Below are 21,617 nucleotides of genomic sequence, written 5' to 3'. Positions count from 1 at the left end.
ATCTATAAAATGAAACAAGTAAGAATACATAATCCCTATCGTCTTTTCCACTTCACAAATTAAACTTTTCTATAATTAAATTTCTATCACAAATCTATAAAGTGCACATACTTCGGAAAGCCCAGCAGCATGTGTAGAAAAAGATAAAAATTATTCCCAACCAAGAGATCAAATAAATTAGTATATTCATTTTAAGACATGGATAACCTAAAAAAATATGAGTTTGTAAAACTCCAGAATACTTTTATTTAGCTAAAACCAACAAAGCTTTCAGGATTAATAAATTCTAGGTCTCATAAATTTGCTTATTAATATATGGTAATTTTTAAAGTACTTACCTATGGATCATGGCACGGGAATGTAAGTAGGCTAATCCCTGAAGAGCACCATGTATAATTGCTGCTATTTCCATTTCTTGTAATGGCTTTTTGTAAACTTAAAATAAGATTTTATTTGAAAATAATTATTCTATAGAACATTTCTATTTTAAAATATATATACACATATCTAATATATGGGCAAATTAAAAAAAACTAACATTTAGCAAGAAGGAATTTTTTACTTTCCAAGATAATAAAACAAAGCAATTGAACTTAAGTGCGCAGTTGTGCCTAGTTATTAAGAGTTCACAGCCAATTTTCCTCTAAGTTAACATTTAACAATTATTTCATGATTATAAAAACAATGAAAGAGAAGCTTTCGCTTTTTATATTCCTACATATCTTCATTCGGAACAGAAGGAACAAATCAAGTTTAATGATAAAGAATGCAGAAAAATGCCTGTTAAATCACAATGAAAGAAAACTCATCTGTTATGCTAAAATGCAGTATTTAATGTGGACAGTGCATACCACGCTGAGACTCTAGAGAAAACAAAGGTTTTTACTCTTCCTGGAAAGTTTTAACATTATTAAAAAAATATCTTACTGAATGAATTCTCATTTTATTATACTAATACTTTTCTTTTCTTAATAAATAAAGGAAACTTACCTTTCAGCAAATCTGAAGCAGATCCTAAACAATATTCCATTACAAGCTACAGGGGAAAAAATGATAAAAACATTAAAATACACTATTAAAATAAAAGATTCGATATGAGATAAAATAAATTCACCAGAGAGATCAAGAAGATAGTTTGAAGTGAAACCAATTCTAGTTATCAATTACCTTTAAATATAAGTATACATTTTGGAACTTGTTAAATGCATACATGAAGTTAATCCAATGCTACATTATCTTTTATAATGCCGACATATAACTGCTTGTAGAAGACGTGTGTTTCATATAATTACTAACTAAAGCTATAAAGGAATATACATATTCCATTCATATTAACCTACAGTAGCAATACTGGTATTGTTAGGAGGCAGAAAATCATCCTCTGGTACTATATATACAAAGTTTAGGTTACAGTTTAAATCTTTCCTATAAAGCAAACACAGAGCACCTCGTATGTGCCAGGTATTTTATATATATTAACTAATTTAATCCTCATAACCACCTTTGGAAGTAGACCCTATTATCATCCTTGTTTTACAGATGGAGAAACTTGAAAGACAGAGAGGCAGCCTACCCTCTCTGCCACTGTTTTTTCTTTAACCACAGCCTCAAATTTAGGAGTACCATCACCATCAAATTAAACCAAACATTACAAATCTAAATAAATCTAACTTCTGTATACTAAAACGATAATCAGTTGTAGCTTATTAAAAATAAAAGGTCATTCCTGTTTAAAGAAAATTTAGCCTTTCTCTGAAAAGACATAATTACTATGCCTATACCGTTGTAAGATTACTACCTTATCTTAGTTTCAACAATGGGGCAAAATTAATTTCCATTTTCTGCAATAAAATGTCCCAATTTTCTACCTTTAGTATTATTCAACCAAAGAATCACAATCAGTTCAGATTTCACCAGGATTCACCACCAATATTCCAACCAAGATCCTTGTGGTTAAATAGCTTACAATACATTTATGTCAAAAATATATGCTGATTTTCATCCTTTGATAGGATTGTTTTCAAGAAATGTTTGATAAAGCATTTGAAGAATGATACCACTAACATACATCAGAACATTTTCCCGTGCACTTAACGGTCAGCTGAATCTCTGTAGTCAACTGGCAAAAGTTCTATTATCTCTTACTGCCTAAGAGTTTCAGGAAAAGCTGCTCTTTTCTCAGTACGAACTAACATTTCAAGGTGTTTGTGCATGGCTTTACACAACTATTTTGAGACATTTTTGAATTAATCATAAACTAAACCTACTAAAATTACAGCAAGGGGAGAGCAGACACCTACCCATGCTCTGTGCTCATGTAAATAGCAGCCTTTGTATTCTACAATGTTGGGATGTTTTAATGTTCGTAGCAACCTGACTTCCTTAATAATACCCTGCCATCTCTGTGGGGAGAAAAAAAAGGAATAAAGGAAAGAATTAGGAACAGTTGCCTTTCCTTAGAAAACTATATAAGTATAAAAGTAATTATTAGATTAAAAAGTTAACAAGTACATACAACTTTGCTTCACTTGTAATATTTAAGTGTCAAACTAATATATTTTAAAGAAATTACATTCATATAGTTTACAACTCAATAACATAAAATTCATTCCAAGTAGTACATATTTTTCTTTTCATAAAATTTATTATCAATGGGTCTTATAAAAATTTTACAACCACACACCAAGCCTGTTGAAAACTATATACTATATTTAGTGGTTTTTCTTCAAAAGTTCAACCTCCCCCTTCTTTTTTGCAGCTTTATTGTTGTATAATTTACATACCATAAAGTTCAGCTGTTGTGTTTTTGGCTTCTTTTGTCTACCAAATGTTAAGTTTTTTCGGCTGTTTAAACTCAAATAAAGTAATTACCTAAATTCCTAAATGCACATATTCTAAAATGCTAGTGAACACTTAGGTTATAACAGAGGGAAGTTCACAGAAAAACCAAGCAGCATGGAAACATTTTCCTACAGGATTTCACGAAGAGCCTTCCCATTGACGCCTACTAGTAAATACCAGATAAACCTTCAGCAATAAAGCTACTCTGTGACAACTTCAGAAACTTAGGCCATATCCTAAATATAGTTACTTGTCAGAAGCAATCAGGGAACTCTGAAAATACAGGTACTTGGGTCCATACCCAGAGACTCTAGAGGCTTAGGAGATGTGGGATGGGAACTTGGAATCTGTTTTTTGTTCTTGTTTCAGTTTTTCCAAGCTTTATTGCTGACTTGTATCATATTTCTAAAGGTAGGGGAACTAGAATACAGAACTTTAAAAAATGTTTTGCACTAGAATTTAAGATCCTATATCTTCTATGTTATTTCATAAGCCCTCAAGAAAATAGAGCAAGATATTCACAGTGTAAAATGTGTAAGCTGTAAGATGCTAACTTCAGAAAGTGTTTTATGGGCTTTACATTTCAAAATTGAGTGCTCTGGGAGGCAAACTCTCAAAACAAAACCACGCTAAAACCTGTATTCTTCAATGTAAAAAGAACTTCCAGGAAGGATACACTATTAGATGAGAGAAGATGATGCCCTAGGTAAAACTTTTTGTTCTAGGCATGACTAATTAAACAGACTCCAACACAAGTCTGCTATGAAACTAAGCTGGTTTTAAAGTTATACTGTAGAATGGCAAATAAAATTAAACTTGTAAAAAAATGGAGGTTTTTTTAGGGGTTTTAGAAATTATTAAGAGTTTTTTTAGGTATCGACATAATGAAACAGTGATCAATCACAACAGTGTTATCATACCCATAAGTATGATTACACAAAAAACAATATTTACCACAAAACAGAGATTACAGAAATGTAGAAAGCCAAAACCTTTAAAAATTAAAGACTGACCTAGCAATTTTACCTCTGGGCATATATCCTAAAGTTTAAAAGCAGGGACTCAAAGAAATACTTGTATACCTATGTGCATAGCAGCATTATTCACAATAACCAAGGGGTAGAAGCAACTAAGTGTCCATTTACAGATGGTAGATGGAAAAATGTGGTGTTTTTACACACACACACGCACACAGGAATATTATTCAGCTTTTAAAAAGAAAGGTAATTCTGACACACTACAACATAGATGATCGTTCAGGACACTATATTAAGTGAAACAAGCCTGTCACAAAAGGACAAATAGTGCATAATTTCAATTACATGAGATACCTAAAGTAGTCAAATTGATAGAGACAGAAAGAGGAGAGGTGATTTCCAAGGGCTGCGGGGAGGAGGGAATGAGGTGTTATTGTTTGATGGGTGTAGAATATCACTTTTGCAAAATGAAAGAATTCTGGAGATGAATGGTGGTGATGGTTGCACAGCAATGTGACTGTCCTTAACACCACCGAACTTACACTTAAAGTGGTTAAGATGGTAAATTTGTTTTGTGTACTTTACCACAATTAAAAATAAATAAATTTTTTAAAGAATTAAAGAAAGACAAATAGAACAGACTTAGAAAGTAATTTTATAAACTTATGCAATTAAGGAAGAACTAATCAGAATACTAATGAACTAAAGTAGATGCAATACAGTATGAGTAATTTTATTTTTCAGATTATTACCCACTGCCTTATTTTTCAGACTAGATATATTGCTGCAGATGATTATTTGCAACAGCCATTAAATAATTTCTCAACCATTAAAAATTTATATCCAGTATACTTACTGTCAAATGTACCTTATTCTAGTTTACTTTCTCAGACATTATAATCCCTCTATTATAGAATAATCTGCTAAATAACAATTTAAAAAATTAAACTCGTGTCAGCAGCACATATCTAAAAAAATTAAAAGTAAGGGACGCAGTTGGGAGGTTTCTGGGATGTCACGAATGTTGTTTACGGCTCTAGGTACAGGTTAAATGGGCACATTGAGTCTGTGGAAGAAAATTCACTGAGATAAACCTTAGTATTTGTATATTTTTCAACATTTTTTGAAAAAATTCCCACCTATCCCCAATTAAAAATGGTATGGCTTTCTTAAACATGCCAATACAAACATATATATTTCACCTACCTCCATAGCCTTCTTTCCACTAAAAGGTATTCTCTTGATAGCCACTGCGTCACTGGTGTGCACATCTCGTGCCTAAAAAAGACAGAAGAGCACTGTAAAAATGAACATTTATAAACTACCATGTCCAAAAAGATACCAAAACTGCTTTTAAAGAACATTAAAAACATAAAAAACATTAAAAACATAAGTAAATAGCAAAAAGCGTATCAAATTATCAAGGAACTGGTACTTTAGAAATAAAAATAATGCATGTTTATCTTTGAATGAGCTAGTTGAGAGGAAAAATATAAAATTTGAACACAACTATAAACAAACAAACAAAAATGACTAGTACAAGTCTATGCTAGGCCTGTAAATGTCAAAATTTCAATGAAATGGACAATTCTCTAGGAAAGAACTACTAAAATTGATCTAGAGAAGAAAATCTGAGTAAAACAGTGGTGGAAGATTGAAAAGAATACTAATCATCTTTAAAATAGTTGTGAGTGGAACAGTTACACCAGGGGAACTTCCCAGGATAAAAGGGGAGGAAAAGGAAAGCTATCCCGTTAATTGTATGGAGGCAGTCTAACCCAACAACTAAACCCTCACAAGCAGCACAAAATAGAAAGTTAGGTACCAATCTGACTTACAAATGTAGACAAGGGAACTCTAAATACAAATTTAAAACCAAATATTACAGGACATTAAAAGAATATTTCATTTGGATAAAATTTATTACCACAGAAATGCAAAATTTTGATACAGGAAAACATTTCATAATTTGCCATATTTTTTTACAAATCAAAGGGGAAAAATATATACTTTAATATATAAATGGTGAAAATGCAGAAAGAGCCCAACTCTAAATGTATTTAATGCAGGGAAGACCAAACTCTTAGAAAACCCCCATGGGGAAGGTAATTCCTCAACATGATAAATCACGTCTATTGTAAACAACTATTAACTAGAATTAAGACAAGACAGCTAAAATGCTATCACCATTACTATTTACCACTGCTGTGGAATTTTGATAAAAAAATAAAAGCATAACAGAAACATGAAAGTTAACTCCTTAGAAAGTACGAGCCAAATTCTCATTATGTGTTTAAAAAAAAAAGATGATATATAAAGAAGGCACAAGAGGATAGCTGCAAAACATTTCAAATGAGTTCAGTAAGAAGGGTTAATCATCTCTAGACATCTGTGGAAGAATTCACTGTATTTAAGGTACCCATTAAAATGAAAAAACTAAATCTGTAACACTACCAAAATATTAAACATCTATACAAATTTGTTGCTGAGAAAAAAAAAAGCAATCTTAACAGGAAGAAATAATGAGTGAATAATAATGAAATGTGTGTATGGGACTTTACGTAAGTCAGTGTTTTGCAATATTTGATTCAATAACAATGTAAGTCATAAAACTGCTAACGTAGTTTAAACAACATGGAAATTAAAGCCGAATATCTTTCCCATTTTTTCAATAATCTAAGAAGCTCAATAAATAAAATGATCTCTTTTTATATACACCTAATGCAAGTGACTCTAAAATAGACTATTGCCTATGTCTTTTTGTACTACTGATTTTTACTCTGCCAGGACTGGATATTAAATAAATGCTGGTCACTGACATTAAGCCTTTAACACTTACAAAAAACACTGCTCCAAAGCCTCCCTGGGAAACTTTTTTGAGATCTGTGAAGCGCTTCTCTGGATCTTCTTTGGAGAAGAGTTCTGCAATCTCAGGGTCCTTCAGGCTCTGTGCTTGGATAGTTGATGACATCCTGCTGGGCAATCAGCAGTCTGATTCTAATTTTATACTGCTATCCCAATCCTTGGTAAATCAGTATGAATGAAGCCACGTTGGCATAAACAATTGTAGAGAAATAAGAAAAGAAAAAAGGAAAAGCAAAAGTTGCTAAGAATAATTAGTATATCATTTTCTGACTACATATATAAAATTATCTTAGACGTGGAATTTCACTGAAAAAGTGTTGCCTACTAGCGCAGGAGTCTTAAACCCAGCTCATCATCACAATCACCCGTGCTGCTTTTAAAAAAAAGATTCCCACTATACATAGTATGTAAGTACATATTATACATACACTTCTAAAAATTAGATAAATCTTTATGTACTGGAAGGCTTTCTGTATCAGTACTTAAAGATTTATCTAACTCTGATGCAATAAGCTCATCAGCAAAAGAGATAATATAGTAGGAATGCCATTAAAAACATGCCCAACAACTCAAAATGTACCCATAATATGTTTCTAACAACAGGAAGATTCCCATCTATTAATGACCTTCAAATGCAAGAAAACAGATAATAGGTTTAATTCAGTAAGATTTCTTTTCCTTTCAGATACCACATGGTAGTGTTTAATAAACTCTAACACAGACATTCCTAAGAAAAATGCCATGGAAGGAAATAATGAATTTAACATAGATAGATAACTGTTTCCTCCATAACCTGATTCATATTAAAATATGGCCTTATCAAATCTGCTTCATTATGTAAGTAGATACACTACAAAATTCCCTGGTTATTCTGGTATCAGTTCCTTTATATCAGATTACCAAATTTCAAAAATGGCAGCTATAAATGAGAGGCTTCAGAACCTGGTTCTAGAATGACACTGCCTAGATAGGAATCCTGACAACAATTATTTACCAACTATGAAATTGGGTAGCCTCATTTTCCAAATCTATAAAATGAAAGAAATAACCTACCTCCCAGAGTAGCGGTGAGGGTTAAATGAGTTAATAAATGTTAAGTGTAGATTAGTACTCAGGAACAGCAAGCAGTACATTAAATGTTAACTATCAAGATCTCCTTAATTTTAAAAATTAAAATTAAAAACTCCAAAAATTTATTTCATTAAACTCATAAGGGAAAATAAAGCTCTAGCCAGTTTTTTCCAAGCCCAAAGCATATTTTTAAGATTTTTGAATGTTTTTAATTTTATTAATTTCAAAAAATTTTTAAACGACAGAGAATTTTTTAAGCCGGTCTCATTTTTAGTGAAGTCAACTGAACCAATTATAATGCTTGTTATTAAATTTCTAACTACATAAAACACATTCACATATCTTTTGCACTTCCCTAAATTAATACTACATTGCAGTAAAAATTCAAATTACTAGTTTGTATTCCTTTTCTAACATTTTCGAGGCTGCACCATATTCTTCACTTTTACCAATCACTCTGCTCTGGAAGTTAGTTGCCTGGAACAATGCTTCAAATACAATTCTTCCAAGAATATGTGACCACAGGAAAGTCATTTAACTTGTCACTCCTAAAATGAGCAGATCAAACTAAATTCTATATAAAGTGTTCCTATTCAATTTACAGACCTGCAAAAAACAAACAGCCTTCTACGTACCTACGAACTTATTTAAGAATTTTGAACTATCAAATTATAGTACCTTTATTATAAGCATGACTTTATATAAAATTTTGTTAAAATTTTGAAAAGAGAGAAAAAAACGTTGCAAAAAACGAATACATCATTAGAAACTTGTGGAACAGTATCAAACTGTCTAAATTTCACATTAAGGTGTTATATAAAGGAAAATAAAATTTTAATTTTTTAGAAAAAGAATTCTTACTAAAAGCAGAAGAGATACCAGATTTGAGAAAAAAATAAATTTAGAGATTCAAGATGCACAGAAAGCCCAAACAGAGCAAATTCAAAGAGTTAAGGCCTAATATGGACAAAATTTAAAATCAATAACAGGTCTGATAAGGCCTAAACATGTCATAATGCTAAAAAGCAAAGGTAAACTAAAATTTGAATGATCAGAGAATTCTCATAAAGTACAATGGAGGCCAAAGAATGTTCAATAGTATCTTTAAAGTGAGGAAAGAAAGGAAATGCCAACCCAGAAGAGAATCCTTCATCTAAGCAAAGGTTTTGTGGAACGAATTCAAAAATAATAGAGAGGGGGAGAGAGAGAGAGAGAGAGAGACTTAGATGATGGTAAGCTAAGAGAATCTGACCTCCATTAAGGGAAATGTAAAATATTAAACAAAACGAAGCTAAAGGCTATATATTACTACCACACAAAATATTCAGAGCTTCAGAGCTAGGAAAATTACAAGGAGCAAAAAGGGACATTACATAATGTTATGATTTCATTCATCAAATTCTAAATGTATACTCACCTGACAAAAGAGCTTCAAATTACACGAAGCAAAAATTGATACAACTGAAAAGAGAAAAGTCTGTAAATGGAACACCATCACCACAGACCAACACTACCAACCAACAGGTCCTAATGACATTCCAGTATGTGGCCTGGCCACAGAATGTACAGTCTTCTCAAGTGTGCATTATGACATACACTGTGAGATCATATACTGGGTCATAAAGCTAATCTAAACAAGTGAAAAAATTTCAATTCATACAAAATGTTTTCTGATAAGAGGGTAATAAACTTAAAATCAGTAACAAGACAGTTAAAAAGAACAGGACCTCAAGTGTGGAAATTAAATACACCTCGAGGTAACCCATGGGTCAATAAAGACATTTCAAGGGCAAAGAGAAAATAATATGAATTGTGTGAAAATAGAAATATAACATGAAATTTACAGGATTCTTACACAGAAATTAAGGCACTAAATCATAGTAGAAAGAAAACTCCAAAGAATACTCTAAGCTCCCATCTTAAAAATATAGAAAGAGAAAAGCAAATAAAACCAAAGCTAAATATACAGAAGGAAATACTAAAGAACAGAATGGAAATCAATGAAACTAGACAACAAAACCAGTAAAATCAAACGCTAGTTCTTTGCAGGGGAAAAAAGTCAATAAAACTGAAAGAACTCTGCCAAGCTAACCAAAGAAAACAAGAGCAAATTACCCAAAAGAGGGAAGATCACGATATTCCTCAAGACATTAAAAGGATAAGGAAATACAATATGTAAACTCGTAAATTTGACAAAATAGCTGAAATAGACAAATTACTTGGTAGTGGTACTTATAAAATACCAAAGCTCACTCAAGAAGAAATAGAGAGCTGCCTCTCCCACCCAGATGACAAACTGTGGCGGCTCAGGCTCAGACCTCAAGGAGGCACCGGCTTCCACTGCCTCAGCACCTACAGCACGGCCCTCAGCGCACTGCTGCCAAAAAGAACAAGGCACAGTGACAGTACAGGTGTCTGGGGCTGGAGGCGCAGCAGGGGCATGGGACGCAGGGTGGTGCAGGCTGGAGAGCTGGCTGAGCTGAGCGGGGAAGCTGTCACTGGGCGGTGCAGCATCCTCAGAGGGGGCCGTGTCTAACGGGGTTTACCCGCTGCTCAGCACTGCCAATGGAGCAGTAAGGCCGACGGTGTTCAGCACACGTCTAGTGGACTTCCTGATTGCAGCTGGAGGATTCCACATCTCTATTCCCAGATGTAATGACTGGATACTGCCTGAACCATGCTGGCTTTGAGGCCTTGAACACACATGGAATTCAGCTCATCTCCCTAGCTGCCCGTAAATTCATCTCAGATATTGCCCACGATGCTCTGCAGCACCACAAAATGAAGGGAGTACACTTAACCATGGAGGAGTTGACCCCTGCCCTCAGTGAGTACGACATCAGTGTAAAGAAGCCACACTACTGACAGGATTGGTTTGAAGATGGCAGCGTGAGAGGTGAGACAGAGGCCTCCTCCCAAAACCACATATAGTATGAAAATATAATTAACACAACTAATCCTGAAAGAACAACAGGAAAGAAGGGTCTCTAGGAATGAAAGAATATTGAGAGAACTGTGTGACCAATCCAAACGGAACAATATTCATATTAGATGGGTACCAGTAGAAGAATAGACAGAAAAAGGCAAAGTGTCTTTGAGGAGGTAATTGCTGAAAACTTCCCCAATCTGGGGAAGGAGATAGTCTCTCAGGCCGTGGAGGTGCACAGATCTCCGAACATAAGGGACCCAAGGAAGACCACACCAAAACGTGTACTAATTAAAATGGCAACAATCAAGGATAAGGACAGACTATTAAAAGCTGCCAGAGAGAGTAAACAGATCACACACAAAGGAAAACCCATCAGGCTATCATCAGCCTTCCCAGCACAAACCTTACAGGCCAGAAGGGAGTGCATGATATATTTAATGCAATGAAGCAGAAGGGCCTCGAACCAAGAACACTCGACCTGGCAAGGTTATCATTTAAATTTGAAGGAGGGATTAAACAATTTCCAGATAAGCAAAAGCTGAGAGAATTTACCTTCCACAAACCATCTCTACAGTGTATTCTGGAGGGACTCCTATAGATGGAAGTGTTCCTAAGGTTAAATAGCTGTTACCAGAGGTAATAAAAATGTACAGAGGAAGAGTACAGAATGCAATACCCAATACATAAAGAATGGAGGAGGAAGAAAAGGAGAGAGAAAAAAGAACCTTCAGCTTCTGTGTGTAATAGCATACTAAGTGAGTTAAATTGGACTCTTAGATAGTAAGGATGTTACCCTTGAACATTTGGTCACCACGAAGCTAAAGCCTGCAATAGCAATAAGTACATACCTATCCCTAATCACCCTAAATGTAAATGGTCTGAATGCACCTATACAAACATGACTCAGAAATGACATGATCATATTCAAAATGGCCAGAATAAAACCCAAAATTTACTGCACATGCTAAAACAAACAACACACACATACACATGCCACTGGAGAATGTGACAAATTCTCATGGAAAAGAAGGGACAGATGCCTATTTTGAGATGCCTCATGTTGTAATTATCACATAAAGACTTTAAAGCAGCTATTATAACCATATTAAATGTGGTAATGCTTAATACTCTTAAAAATTGGAAACACTAAACTTCTAGCAGAAAAATAAAAACTACAGACAAAATCCACGTCGAGAAATTTAGAACTGAAAAATATAATTACCAAAAATTACAAAAGACACTGCATGGGCTCAACCACTGAACAGAGATGATAGAACCGTGCGTAAACTTGAAGATAACAGAGCAGCAGAAATTATCTACACTGAAGAAAAGACAGGGAAAAACACTGGAAAAAATTAATACATCCTTGGAAACTTGTGGGACAGTATCAAATTGTCTAAATTTCATATTATAGGTGTTCGATAAAAGAAAAGAAAATCTTATTTTTTAGATAAAACAATTCTTACTAAGAGCAGAAAAGATCTCAGCTTTGACAAAAACATAAATTTAGAGATTCAAGATGCTCAGCAAGCCCCAAACAGAGCAAATTCAAAGAGTTTAGGCCCAATAATGCGTAAACTCAAAATCAGTAACAAAACAGTTAGGCCTGATAAGCCTAAACATGTCATAATGCTAAAAAGCAAAGGTAAACTAAAATTTGAATGATCAGAGAATTCTCATAAAGTACAATGGAGGCCAAAGAATGTTCAATAGTATCTTTAAAGTGAGGAAAGAAAGGAAATGCCAACCCAGAAGAGAATCCTTCATCTAAGCAAAGGTTTTGTGGAACGAATTCAAAAATAATAGAGAGGGGGAGAGAGAGAGAGAGAGAGAGACTTAGATGATGGTAAGCTAAGAGAATCTGACCTCCATTAAGGGAAATGTAAAATATTAAACAAAACGAAGCTAAAGGCTATATATTACTACCACACAAAATATTCAGAGCTTCAGAGCTAGGAAAATTACAAGGAGCAAAAAGGGACATTACATAATGTTATGATTTCATTCATCAAATTCTAAATGTATACTCACCTGACAAAAGAGCTTCAAATTACACGAAGCAAAAATTGATACAACTGAAAAGAGAAAAGTCTGTAAATGGAACACCATCACCACAGACCAACACTACCAACCAACAGGTCCTAATGACATTCCAGTATGTGGCCTGGCCACAGAATGTACAGTCTTCTCAAGTGTGCATTATGACATACACTGTGAGATCATATACTGGGTCATAAAGCTAATCTAAACAAGTGAAAAAATTTCAATTCATACAAAATGTTTTCTGATAAGAGGGTAATAAACTTAAAATCAGTAACAAGACAGTTAAAAAGAACAGGACCTCAAGTGTGGAAATTAAATACACCTCGAGGTAACCCATGGGTCAATAAAGACATTTCAAGGGCAAAGAGAAAATAATATGAATTGTGTGAAAATAGAAATATAACATGAAATTTACAGGATTCTTACACAGAAATTAAGGCACTAAATCATAGTAGAAAGAAAACTCCAAAGAATACTCTAAGCTCCCATCTTAAAAATATAGAAAGAGAAAAGCAAATAAAACCAAAGCTAAATATACAGAAGGAAATACTAAAGAACAGAATGGAAATCAATGAAACTAGACAACAAAACCAGTAAAATCAAACGCTAGTTCTTTGCAGGGGAAAAAAGTCAATAAAACTGAAAGAACTCTGCCAAGCTAACCAAAGAAAACAAGAGCAAATTACCCAAAAGAGGGAAGATCACGATATTCCTCAAGACATTAAAAGGATAAGGAAATACAATATGTAAACTCGTAAATTTGACAAAATAGCTGAAATAGACAAATTACTTGGTAGTGGTACTTATAAAATACCAAAGCTCACTCAAGAAGAAATAGAGAGCTGCCTCTCCCACCCAGATGACAAACTGTGGCGGCTCAGGCTCAGACCTCAAGGAGGCACCGGCTTCCACTGCCTCAGCACCTACAGCACGGCCCTCAGCGCACTGCTGCCAAAAAGAACAAGGCACAGTGACAGTACAGGTGTCTGGGGCTGGAGGCGCAGCAGAGGCATGGGACGCAGGGTGGTGCAGGCTGGAGAGCTGGCTGAGCTGAGCGGGGAAGCTGTCACTGGGCGGTGCAGCATCCTCAGAGGGGGCCGTGTCTAACGGGGTTTACCCGCTGCTCAGCACTGCCAATGGAGCAGTAAGGCCGACGGTGTTCAGCACACGTCTAGTGGACTTCCTGATTGCAGCTGGAGGATTCCACATCTCTATTCCCAGATGTAATGACTGGATACTGCCTGAACCATGCTGGCCTTGAACACACATGGAATTCAGCTCATCTCCCTAGCTGCCCGTAAATTCATCTCAGATATTGCCCACGATGCTCTGCAGCACCACAAAATGAAGGGAGTACACTTAACCATGGAGGAGTTGACCCCTGCCCTCAGTGAGTACGACATCAGTGTAAAGAAGCCACACTACTGACAGGATTGGTTTGAAGATGGCAGTGTGAGAGGTGAGACATAGGCCTCCTGCCAAAACCACATATAGCATGAAAATATAATTAACACAACTAATCGTGTGTGACCAATCCAAACGGAACAATACTCGTATTAGAGTTGGGGAAGTAATTAAAATGGCAAAGATCAAGGGTAAGGACAGAGTATTAAAAGAAGCCAGAGAGAGACACCGCTGTGAGGATAAAGCTGAGTGAAGAGGAAAGACGTATTTACCAGGTGAAGGCAGGCATCGAGTTCAATCAAATGTGTTACTCTTTAGGATTTACTCAGCATGGCGATTAGAAAATGTCACAGAATCTTGATATTAATTAAATACGTTTTTTCCCTTTTTACATGTGTTTGACAAAGAGTATTAAGATTTGTTTTGACCCATTCAAAACTACTTCTTTATGGTGGCACAATATCATCATGTTAATAAAAAAAAACAATCTCCAAACTACATTCAGTATGGAAGGAGTTGTAAAAAGTCAGAGCCTGAGCGCCTACATCTAGTAAGGCTTGGTAATACTATCAGCAACACAGTCAGCAAGGCCCCCCAAAGGCAGCTCAGCAGCCCCGGTGGCAAAGTGCTCAGAGCCAGTCAGGGCTGGACAGCAGGACTTCAAGGATAACGAATCTATAGAAGCTCTGCCCAGCCTTGCCATCTGTTTTCCATTTTCAGTGTCGTGTCTGTCTGAAGTTATCCTAACAGGAAACATACTCCAAAAGCCCCTTGCCAACTGGAAGGAATAAGTAAAATGGGGTGTATGTATGTAGGAGAAGCATAGAGAGGGGGAGGGAGGAGGAGGAGGAGGAGGGAAGAGGGAAGGAAGGGAAAACAAGCGGGAGGGACAGGGAGAAAGAAGGCAGAAAGTTAGGAAGGAGCTAAGGATGTGGGGAGCCTTCACCGGCACAGAGCCCAGGAGGAGCGCCAGGCTCGCACACCCCAGAGCCAAGACTTCGTCTCTAAACTGCCACCTCCTCCACTTCCCACCCTGTTTGAAACCTTCCCCACATGCAAAGGAAGACACATGACTTCAAATTGGGACCAGCTTAAGACGGAGCTCTTGTGAATGTGTACAATAGATCTGAGTCATTTGTTCGTTTTGTAAACATGAAGAAATCACTTTTAAAACTTCCTCCTTCATGATACTCACAGTACTTGATAATATGCTTAGCATGGAACATTTACCCTTTTCCTTATCCATACCCAAAGACGTCAAGAGGTACAGATTTTTTTCACTCATTGAGACAGGTGACAATTAAGAGAGAGCTCAGTAGGGAGGCAGAAGCAGGAGGGACAGTGGCCGTGGTGTCTAAAGCCTAGGCCAGGCCACACAGCACTGAGGAGCAGCCCAGGAGAACATTTCACCAAGGCCACTGCCTTCCTCTGGGAAACCATCCCACTCAGCTCCCCAACCCCCGAGTGCCCACTCAGTGAATCATTGGTAATGACCTGTTTATGCCACTGTCATCCCCCCACTGATCTGTAAACAACAGAAGAACAGGGACCATTTTTGTTCATCTCTGTGTCCCATGCATGGCACATGGTAGGGGCTCAGTTTCAGTACATGGAATCCAAACTTGTGGCATCCTTGGTGGCTTACAAATTGCTCCCTAGCTTTTCTGCGGAAAAGGAGTTCTACGTAAGACCTAGAGAAGAGTTCTGGGAGCCATGGATTCAGGAGGGTGGGTCACCTCTAGACCTAGGTACCACTTGGCTCTATCATAAATTGGGGGATACATGCTAAATTTCCTGTTTCTTCCCATTTATTTCATTAGGATAATTAAGATGAGATAAAATGAGGAAAAACTTAATGTATATATCAAAGTAGTAACAAAAACATCATGAGTATGGAGAACCTGGCGGGTGGGGTGGGGGGACAGTTTCTGAAAAGGCAAAGCAGGATGACTGGTTGATCTTGTTTCATTTGCAAAGCCTATAGGTGTCCAAGTGTTAGCACTCGTGTTAAGTCCACACGCTTCATTCATGGGCTCCAGATGATTGCCCAGAGGCAAGGACAAGAAGAGTCTGGAAGGCAGGGACAAAACAAAGGAAGTATAAGGAAGGAGTGGAGAAAAGAGGGTCTCCGAACTTATTTTAAAGACTCGATAGGAACATAAAAAGGTCTCAAATCTCTGCCTTTATGAGCATATGATGAGGATGATGCGGTTGGGTCACAGCTACTTCCCTTTTCTTTATTTTGCTCCATTTCGTCTACTCTAGACCTGGTGGTAAACAGCGAGATGCCACGGGACAATCAACACATGATGCCCTACGCTGCAGGACATGGCCAGCCTCCGACTCCCCAATGTCTCTGACTACAGCTCTCCTCCTTGGCTAGAAATTCCCTTAAGACGCGAGAGAAGCATGGTGAGGGAACTGGATGGGGGAAGCCTACCTCTCTGAGGCCCTCAACTGCGAGCCCTGTGAAGGAAAAGGTAGTATATTCATATCGAAATTTCACAACAGTCTAGAGAGCGAATAAAGGAGGCAGGCCAAAAATACATGAAGGGTGACTATCAAGGAGGTAGGGAAATTATGTAGGGGAGGTAAAGAGCACACTAATTATAATGGTCCTAATTAGGGGAAATGGAGCAAAATAAAGAAAAGGGAAGTTTCAGTGTTCAGGAAAAACTCTGCTGGGCCCATTAAAGGAGTGATGAGCTCCTCAGCCTCTTCACACAGACCAAAGGCCATTCAACTTAACAAAGTTGGTTGAGAATGAGCTAAAATTATTTAAAGAGAATTTTATTTTTGTTACCCAAAGTAGACTAGGTTACTTGATGACACACAGAAACCTCTTGTATCTAATATTATCATTCTGTTCTCAATTCTAAGTTAAACAATACAGTAGCTCATGATAAAAAGCCTATGACTATTTCATTCCAAAAATATGATTTTGAAAGGGCAAGCTCCCAGATTCTATTTTAGCCAATTGAGACCTGGATCCTACCTCAGCCAATTGGGACCCGGATCCTATTTCACCCAATCAGAGCTTGGTCTCTCTCCCCTCCAGTCAGCAAGAAGTACACCCACCACCCCTAGACCCTGCCAATTGACCAAAGCCACGACTCATCCCCCCCAGCTACCCCCAGGCCCAGCCAATCAGCCAGGGCCACGGCCATCACCCCCACAAACCTCCCTGGAAACCCATAAAACCTTTGTTCTGAGGAAAACACTCTCTCTTTCTCTGGCATCTTGCCACTGCATTGGTGTAGATGAGAGATTGAGCTCGAGCTAGCTTGAATAAAGGCTCTTTGCTTTTGCATCGATGTTGGCTCCTTGGTGGTCTTCTGGGATTCACGACTTTGGGCACAACATTTGGGGGCTCGTCCAGGATCCCAGAGACCCCCAGGCCCCCCGACCGAGAGAGCCCTGTGCGGGCTGGTGAGTGCACTCAGTTATCTGTCTGTCTTTGTTTGCCTGTGTCTGTTTTTGTTCGCCAACAAGCCTGAAGCCTGTATAAGCCTGTAGGAGCTCCAATCTGTATCTAGGTCGGCATTGACTTAGGCGGATGCGCTGGCAGGTCGTCGACCGGGGGTCTTGGGAGATGTCCCTTGCCCCCATCTGGAGGATGAAGTCCTCATCTGTGAGGAAAGTTGGCTGCTGCTGCAGTCTGACAGGCCCTCAACTTACTTTCAGTTTTGCCTCCGCGGCCACAGCAGATTCTTCTCTGTAGGCGCCTGTTTGTTGTTTGTCATGTTTATCTTAGTCTTGTTGACAGAAGAAATGGGACAGACTCAGACGACCCCCTTCTCTCTCATGACAGACCATTTTTCTCAGACGTTAGGGAGAGAGCTCACAATTTGAGTATGGACGTCAGGAAGGGAAAATTTCGTGTTTTCTGCACCTCCGAGTGGCCACCCTTTAACGTTGGCTGGCTGCCGGAGGGAATATTTAATCCAACCACTCTTTTACAGGTTAAAGATATCAGGGGAAGAGCTAACAACCTCAGTGTGGAAGTCCAGAAGGGTCGGTGGCAGACTTTTTGTTCTAGCGAGTAGCCAGTTTTCAATGTCGGATGGCTGCCAGAGGGAACCTTATCATTATGTCTCAGTCTACATGTTTGTGTGTCTAAGTGTGTAAATGAAAATATCTTTCTGCCTCCGGATGGTATTAATGAAATTGATTTAAAGACAAGCGCTTGTGAAAATTGGGCATTCTAAAACTTCCAGAAAATCTGATAAAAAATGTTAAGCATTAATGCTAATTTGGGTTTGGCTGAGGCGCGTATGTCTTTGTAGTTATCAGCTGCCTAAGTTTACCTAAGGTCATTTAAGTTGATGTTATCTGTTAAATCTTTTAAGAATAAAATGCTTAAAGGCTTGGCTTTGTCTAATATTCAGTAAAGGTCTTGTAAGTAATCTAGCATAGTTGTTATGAATGAGTGAACTAAATGAGTGTGGCAAGTGAACACCTTTTTAATTGTGTGTTACAGTGTGTATACCTACCTACAGCCTGAGAATCTTTGTGGTAACCTAAAACCTTAAAGTTTTGCTAAGTTAAGAAGATATACTCTATGTTTAGTGAGAGATTGTGCTGTAAAGCTCATGGTTACAGAAATTATAAAATATGTTCATAAATTTGTCAATCTAAAGAATGTTAGTTTAACAGTTTACAATAGCCTACTTCTCAGTGTTCACTGAAAATTAAGGTTTCTAATGGTTTTAAGTTCTAATTAAAACTACTTAAAGTAATAAAGAAAACATTTCTCTATGCTAAAAGATTATGTTTTAATAAGAGAAAGTATAAGGAATGGAAATTTGTTCTACGTGCTAAAGAATGTGTCTTTTGATAAAATAAAGTAACTTTGTTCTAAAGTACAGCTATTTATTTAAAGGAAGACAGAGAGACAGAGACAAAGAGAGAGAGAGAGAGCAGAGTGGTGCAGCAGCGTGGTGCCTTTTATTGTGGTGGATCCGCTCAGCCTGCTGCTTTGGGGGAGGGTCAGGATGTTTAGAGTTAAGGTGGGATAAACCCAGTCAAGCCCAGGCATAATTCTCACCAGTTTATGTGCTTGGGACCATGGGGCAAATGGAGAATAAATTACTATATTCTTACAGATACAGTCATGCTATGTGAAATTAAAGCAAGTGAATCTTGATATCAAATACACAGCAAAATTAGAATTTTGTTTCCAGTTAAAAAGACAAAGTTTTCTTTAACTGTTAGTCTGCTCTTAATGTTGAAAGATTGCAAAAGGTTCTCTAATTGTTTTATCAAAGCAGTTTCTCATGCTTAAAGTCTCAGTGAGTTGCCAGAATATTTAAAAAAATGAAATCTTAATATTAAAAAGACTAAAAGCTAAAGTTTGTTAACAACTGTGTTGAAAGGAAAGGAGTGACACACAGCAGCAATTCACCGGAGAATTCCGCTTTATTAGGGAAAGGTGCTGGGTTATATAGGAAGGGGCATGGGGTGATTGTGGTGTTACTTTTACGGGGCTGGTGGCTATTGGCTAGGTGCTGGGATTAGGGGGGCAAGGGGTGATTGGGCTTCAGGTGGCGCCGGCGGGAACCGAGGACCCGGAAGAGAAGCAGGAGGTTCGCCATCTTATGGGTGGGGGCCCATCATTCCCCCTTTTCTCCTCGATGGGGTTGTGGACGTTGCTTTCTCTCTGACTGCTTCCTGTTGAACGGGGGCGGAAAAGGGAGTGAGGGCTTGCGGACTGGGAGGAAAGGGTTGATAGGACTCCCCACAGTAAGGATGAGTAGATGTGGACTTCTTCAGGTTGGAAATCAATGAAGGTTCCCTGTAACTATAGGTCGAGGACTTGTTGATTCTAATGGTGCCAAGAGGATACGGGTGCCAGAAGCCAGGCATCTGCGGCCATTGTTTCCAGGAACAGTCTCCAGTGGAGAGAGGGGTCCATCTCAGCGTGTGGTGAGGAGGTTATGTGAGGGTGAGGGATCTTCTGTGGCTAAAAGCTGGTAGTTCCTGAGTAAAAGCTGGTTGAAAGTTTGATTAGAGATTTTATCGACTTGGAATTTGATAAACTTTACTATACAAGGTAAGAAGAGACAGGCGAGAAGATGATTATTATAGGGCCTGCAATGGGCCACAGCCAGGTGAGGAAGGGGTTTGTTAGTATTGAAGAGAATGGGTTGGAATTGAAAGCAGAGTGGAGGCTGGTGGCAAGGTCGGTGAGTTTGGTAATGTCAGTTTCTACAACGCCGGATTCATTGATGTAATAGCAGCACTCTTCTTGAAGGAAGACGCAGGTGCTGCCCTTTTCGGCTGTAAGCAGATCTAAGGCCCGCCAGTTCTGAAGGGTGACCTTAGCTAGCGAAGTGACCTGTCTTTGGAGAGAGGCCAGGGAATCCGCAATGGATGTCAGGGCTCCCTCAAGTTTGGCGTTGAGATCTTTAATTGCCCATAGTGACCCAAGGCTCCTCCCGAAAACCCTGCCCCAATGGCTGAGGTGGTCAAAGAGATACCGACCATGATGGGAAGGAAAGCAGCTCTTTTTGTGCGTGAGGGCAAGGGAGGTTGGAGCTCAAGAAATTCTGCCATGCTGTAAAGTGTAAGCTGTGGGATTAGGGTGACGAGAATGCAGGGTATATTGGAGTTGGGAGGCAGTGAGTTAAACAGACTGCCATTGCACCAAAAGAAGTGACCTGGTTGCATAAAAGTCTTAGAACTGGAGGTAGGGGTGTAGATAGAGAGACAGTGAAGTGCGCTGGAGGGGGGAGGGGTTGGGCCTACACAGTGGTGGATGGTGAGATTATCTGCGTATTCTGGTTCCCATAGGGGTATGTCTGCCAGGGGATGGAAGGGTTGTCCTTCTGCATGGAAGGAGTAGTTGGAAATATTAAGGGGCAAGGCGGCCAGCAGTGGGCGCTGTAGTGATGCGCACAAGAAACAATTGGCGGTGCTGAGGGTGTGGTTGAGAAAGATGGTGGTGTCTTGAATGAGCTGTAACCAAGAGTAGGAGCGGGGGTAAGAAGATGAAGAGGCGCCGTCAACAGTTTGGACAATAACTTTTTCAGAATGTCCGATGTCTGATGCAACTTGAGAGATCTGGGAATGAGAAGGAACATACTTTCGAGAGATATGAAGGGTATCGTGGGGGGTCGAGGACCCCCCATAGTAAACTGAGGCTGTGACTCCGGTGGCCCATCGAGAGTTCCAGGGATTGGGATTGATAAGGAGAATGAGCTGTTGGGATATTTTATGAAACGGTTGGAGGAGTAATACTGTGGGTACTGGGAGTTACCCATGTAGTGAATGATGTAAGACCTGTAGGGACATCCCCCGTAGGTGTCTGGCCATCGCCTGCAACAGGCTTGTTTTTGGTCATAGAGGAAGCAGAGGTAGGGAGAATAAAGGTAGCCGCTAGTGAACACTTCAATGGAGGGAGGAAAGTGGAGGTATAAAGGCTCGGAGCAGCCTTTCAGAGGGCAGTCTGATGTGGCAATGAGGGCAGTAATTTTTGTTTGATGCTG

General features: G+C 38.3%; 1 protein-coding gene and 1 pseudogene across 1 annotated transcript in view; one reads left to right on the top strand and one right to left on the bottom strand.

The window, feature by feature from the left end:
• The window catches only part of LOC118913910 (serine/threonine-protein kinase TAO1-like), a 232,030-nt gene that overhangs the window by 28,719 nt on the left and 181,694 nt on the right, over positions 1-21,617 (bottom strand). The window contains exons 5-9 of the mRNA XM_057498123.1: positions 6,658-6,840; positions 5,025-5,096; positions 2,301-2,402; positions 991-1,036; positions 339-435 (exon numbers count right to left, since the gene is read on the bottom strand). Of these exons, the coding sequence (XP_057354106.1) occupies positions 339-435; positions 991-1,036; positions 2,301-2,402; positions 5,025-5,096; positions 6,658-6,789 (449 nt within the window). The 5' untranslated portion in view covers positions 6,790-6,840. The remainder of the gene's footprint in view (positions 1-338; positions 436-990; positions 1,037-2,300; positions 2,403-5,024; positions 5,097-6,657; positions 6,841-21,617) is intronic.
• LOC130682901 (transcription initiation factor TFIID subunit 10-like) lies at positions 9,218-13,958 on the top strand (annotated as a pseudogene).

Source organism: Manis pentadactyla, chromosome 3 (assembly GCF_030020395.1).
Source record: "Manis pentadactyla isolate mManPen7 chromosome 3, mManPen7.hap1, whole genome shotgun sequence".
NCBI classification, from domain to species: Eukaryota; Metazoa; Chordata; class Mammalia; order Pholidota; family Manidae; genus Manis; species Manis pentadactyla.
This window is presented reverse-complemented; position numbering and strand designations above follow the sequence as displayed.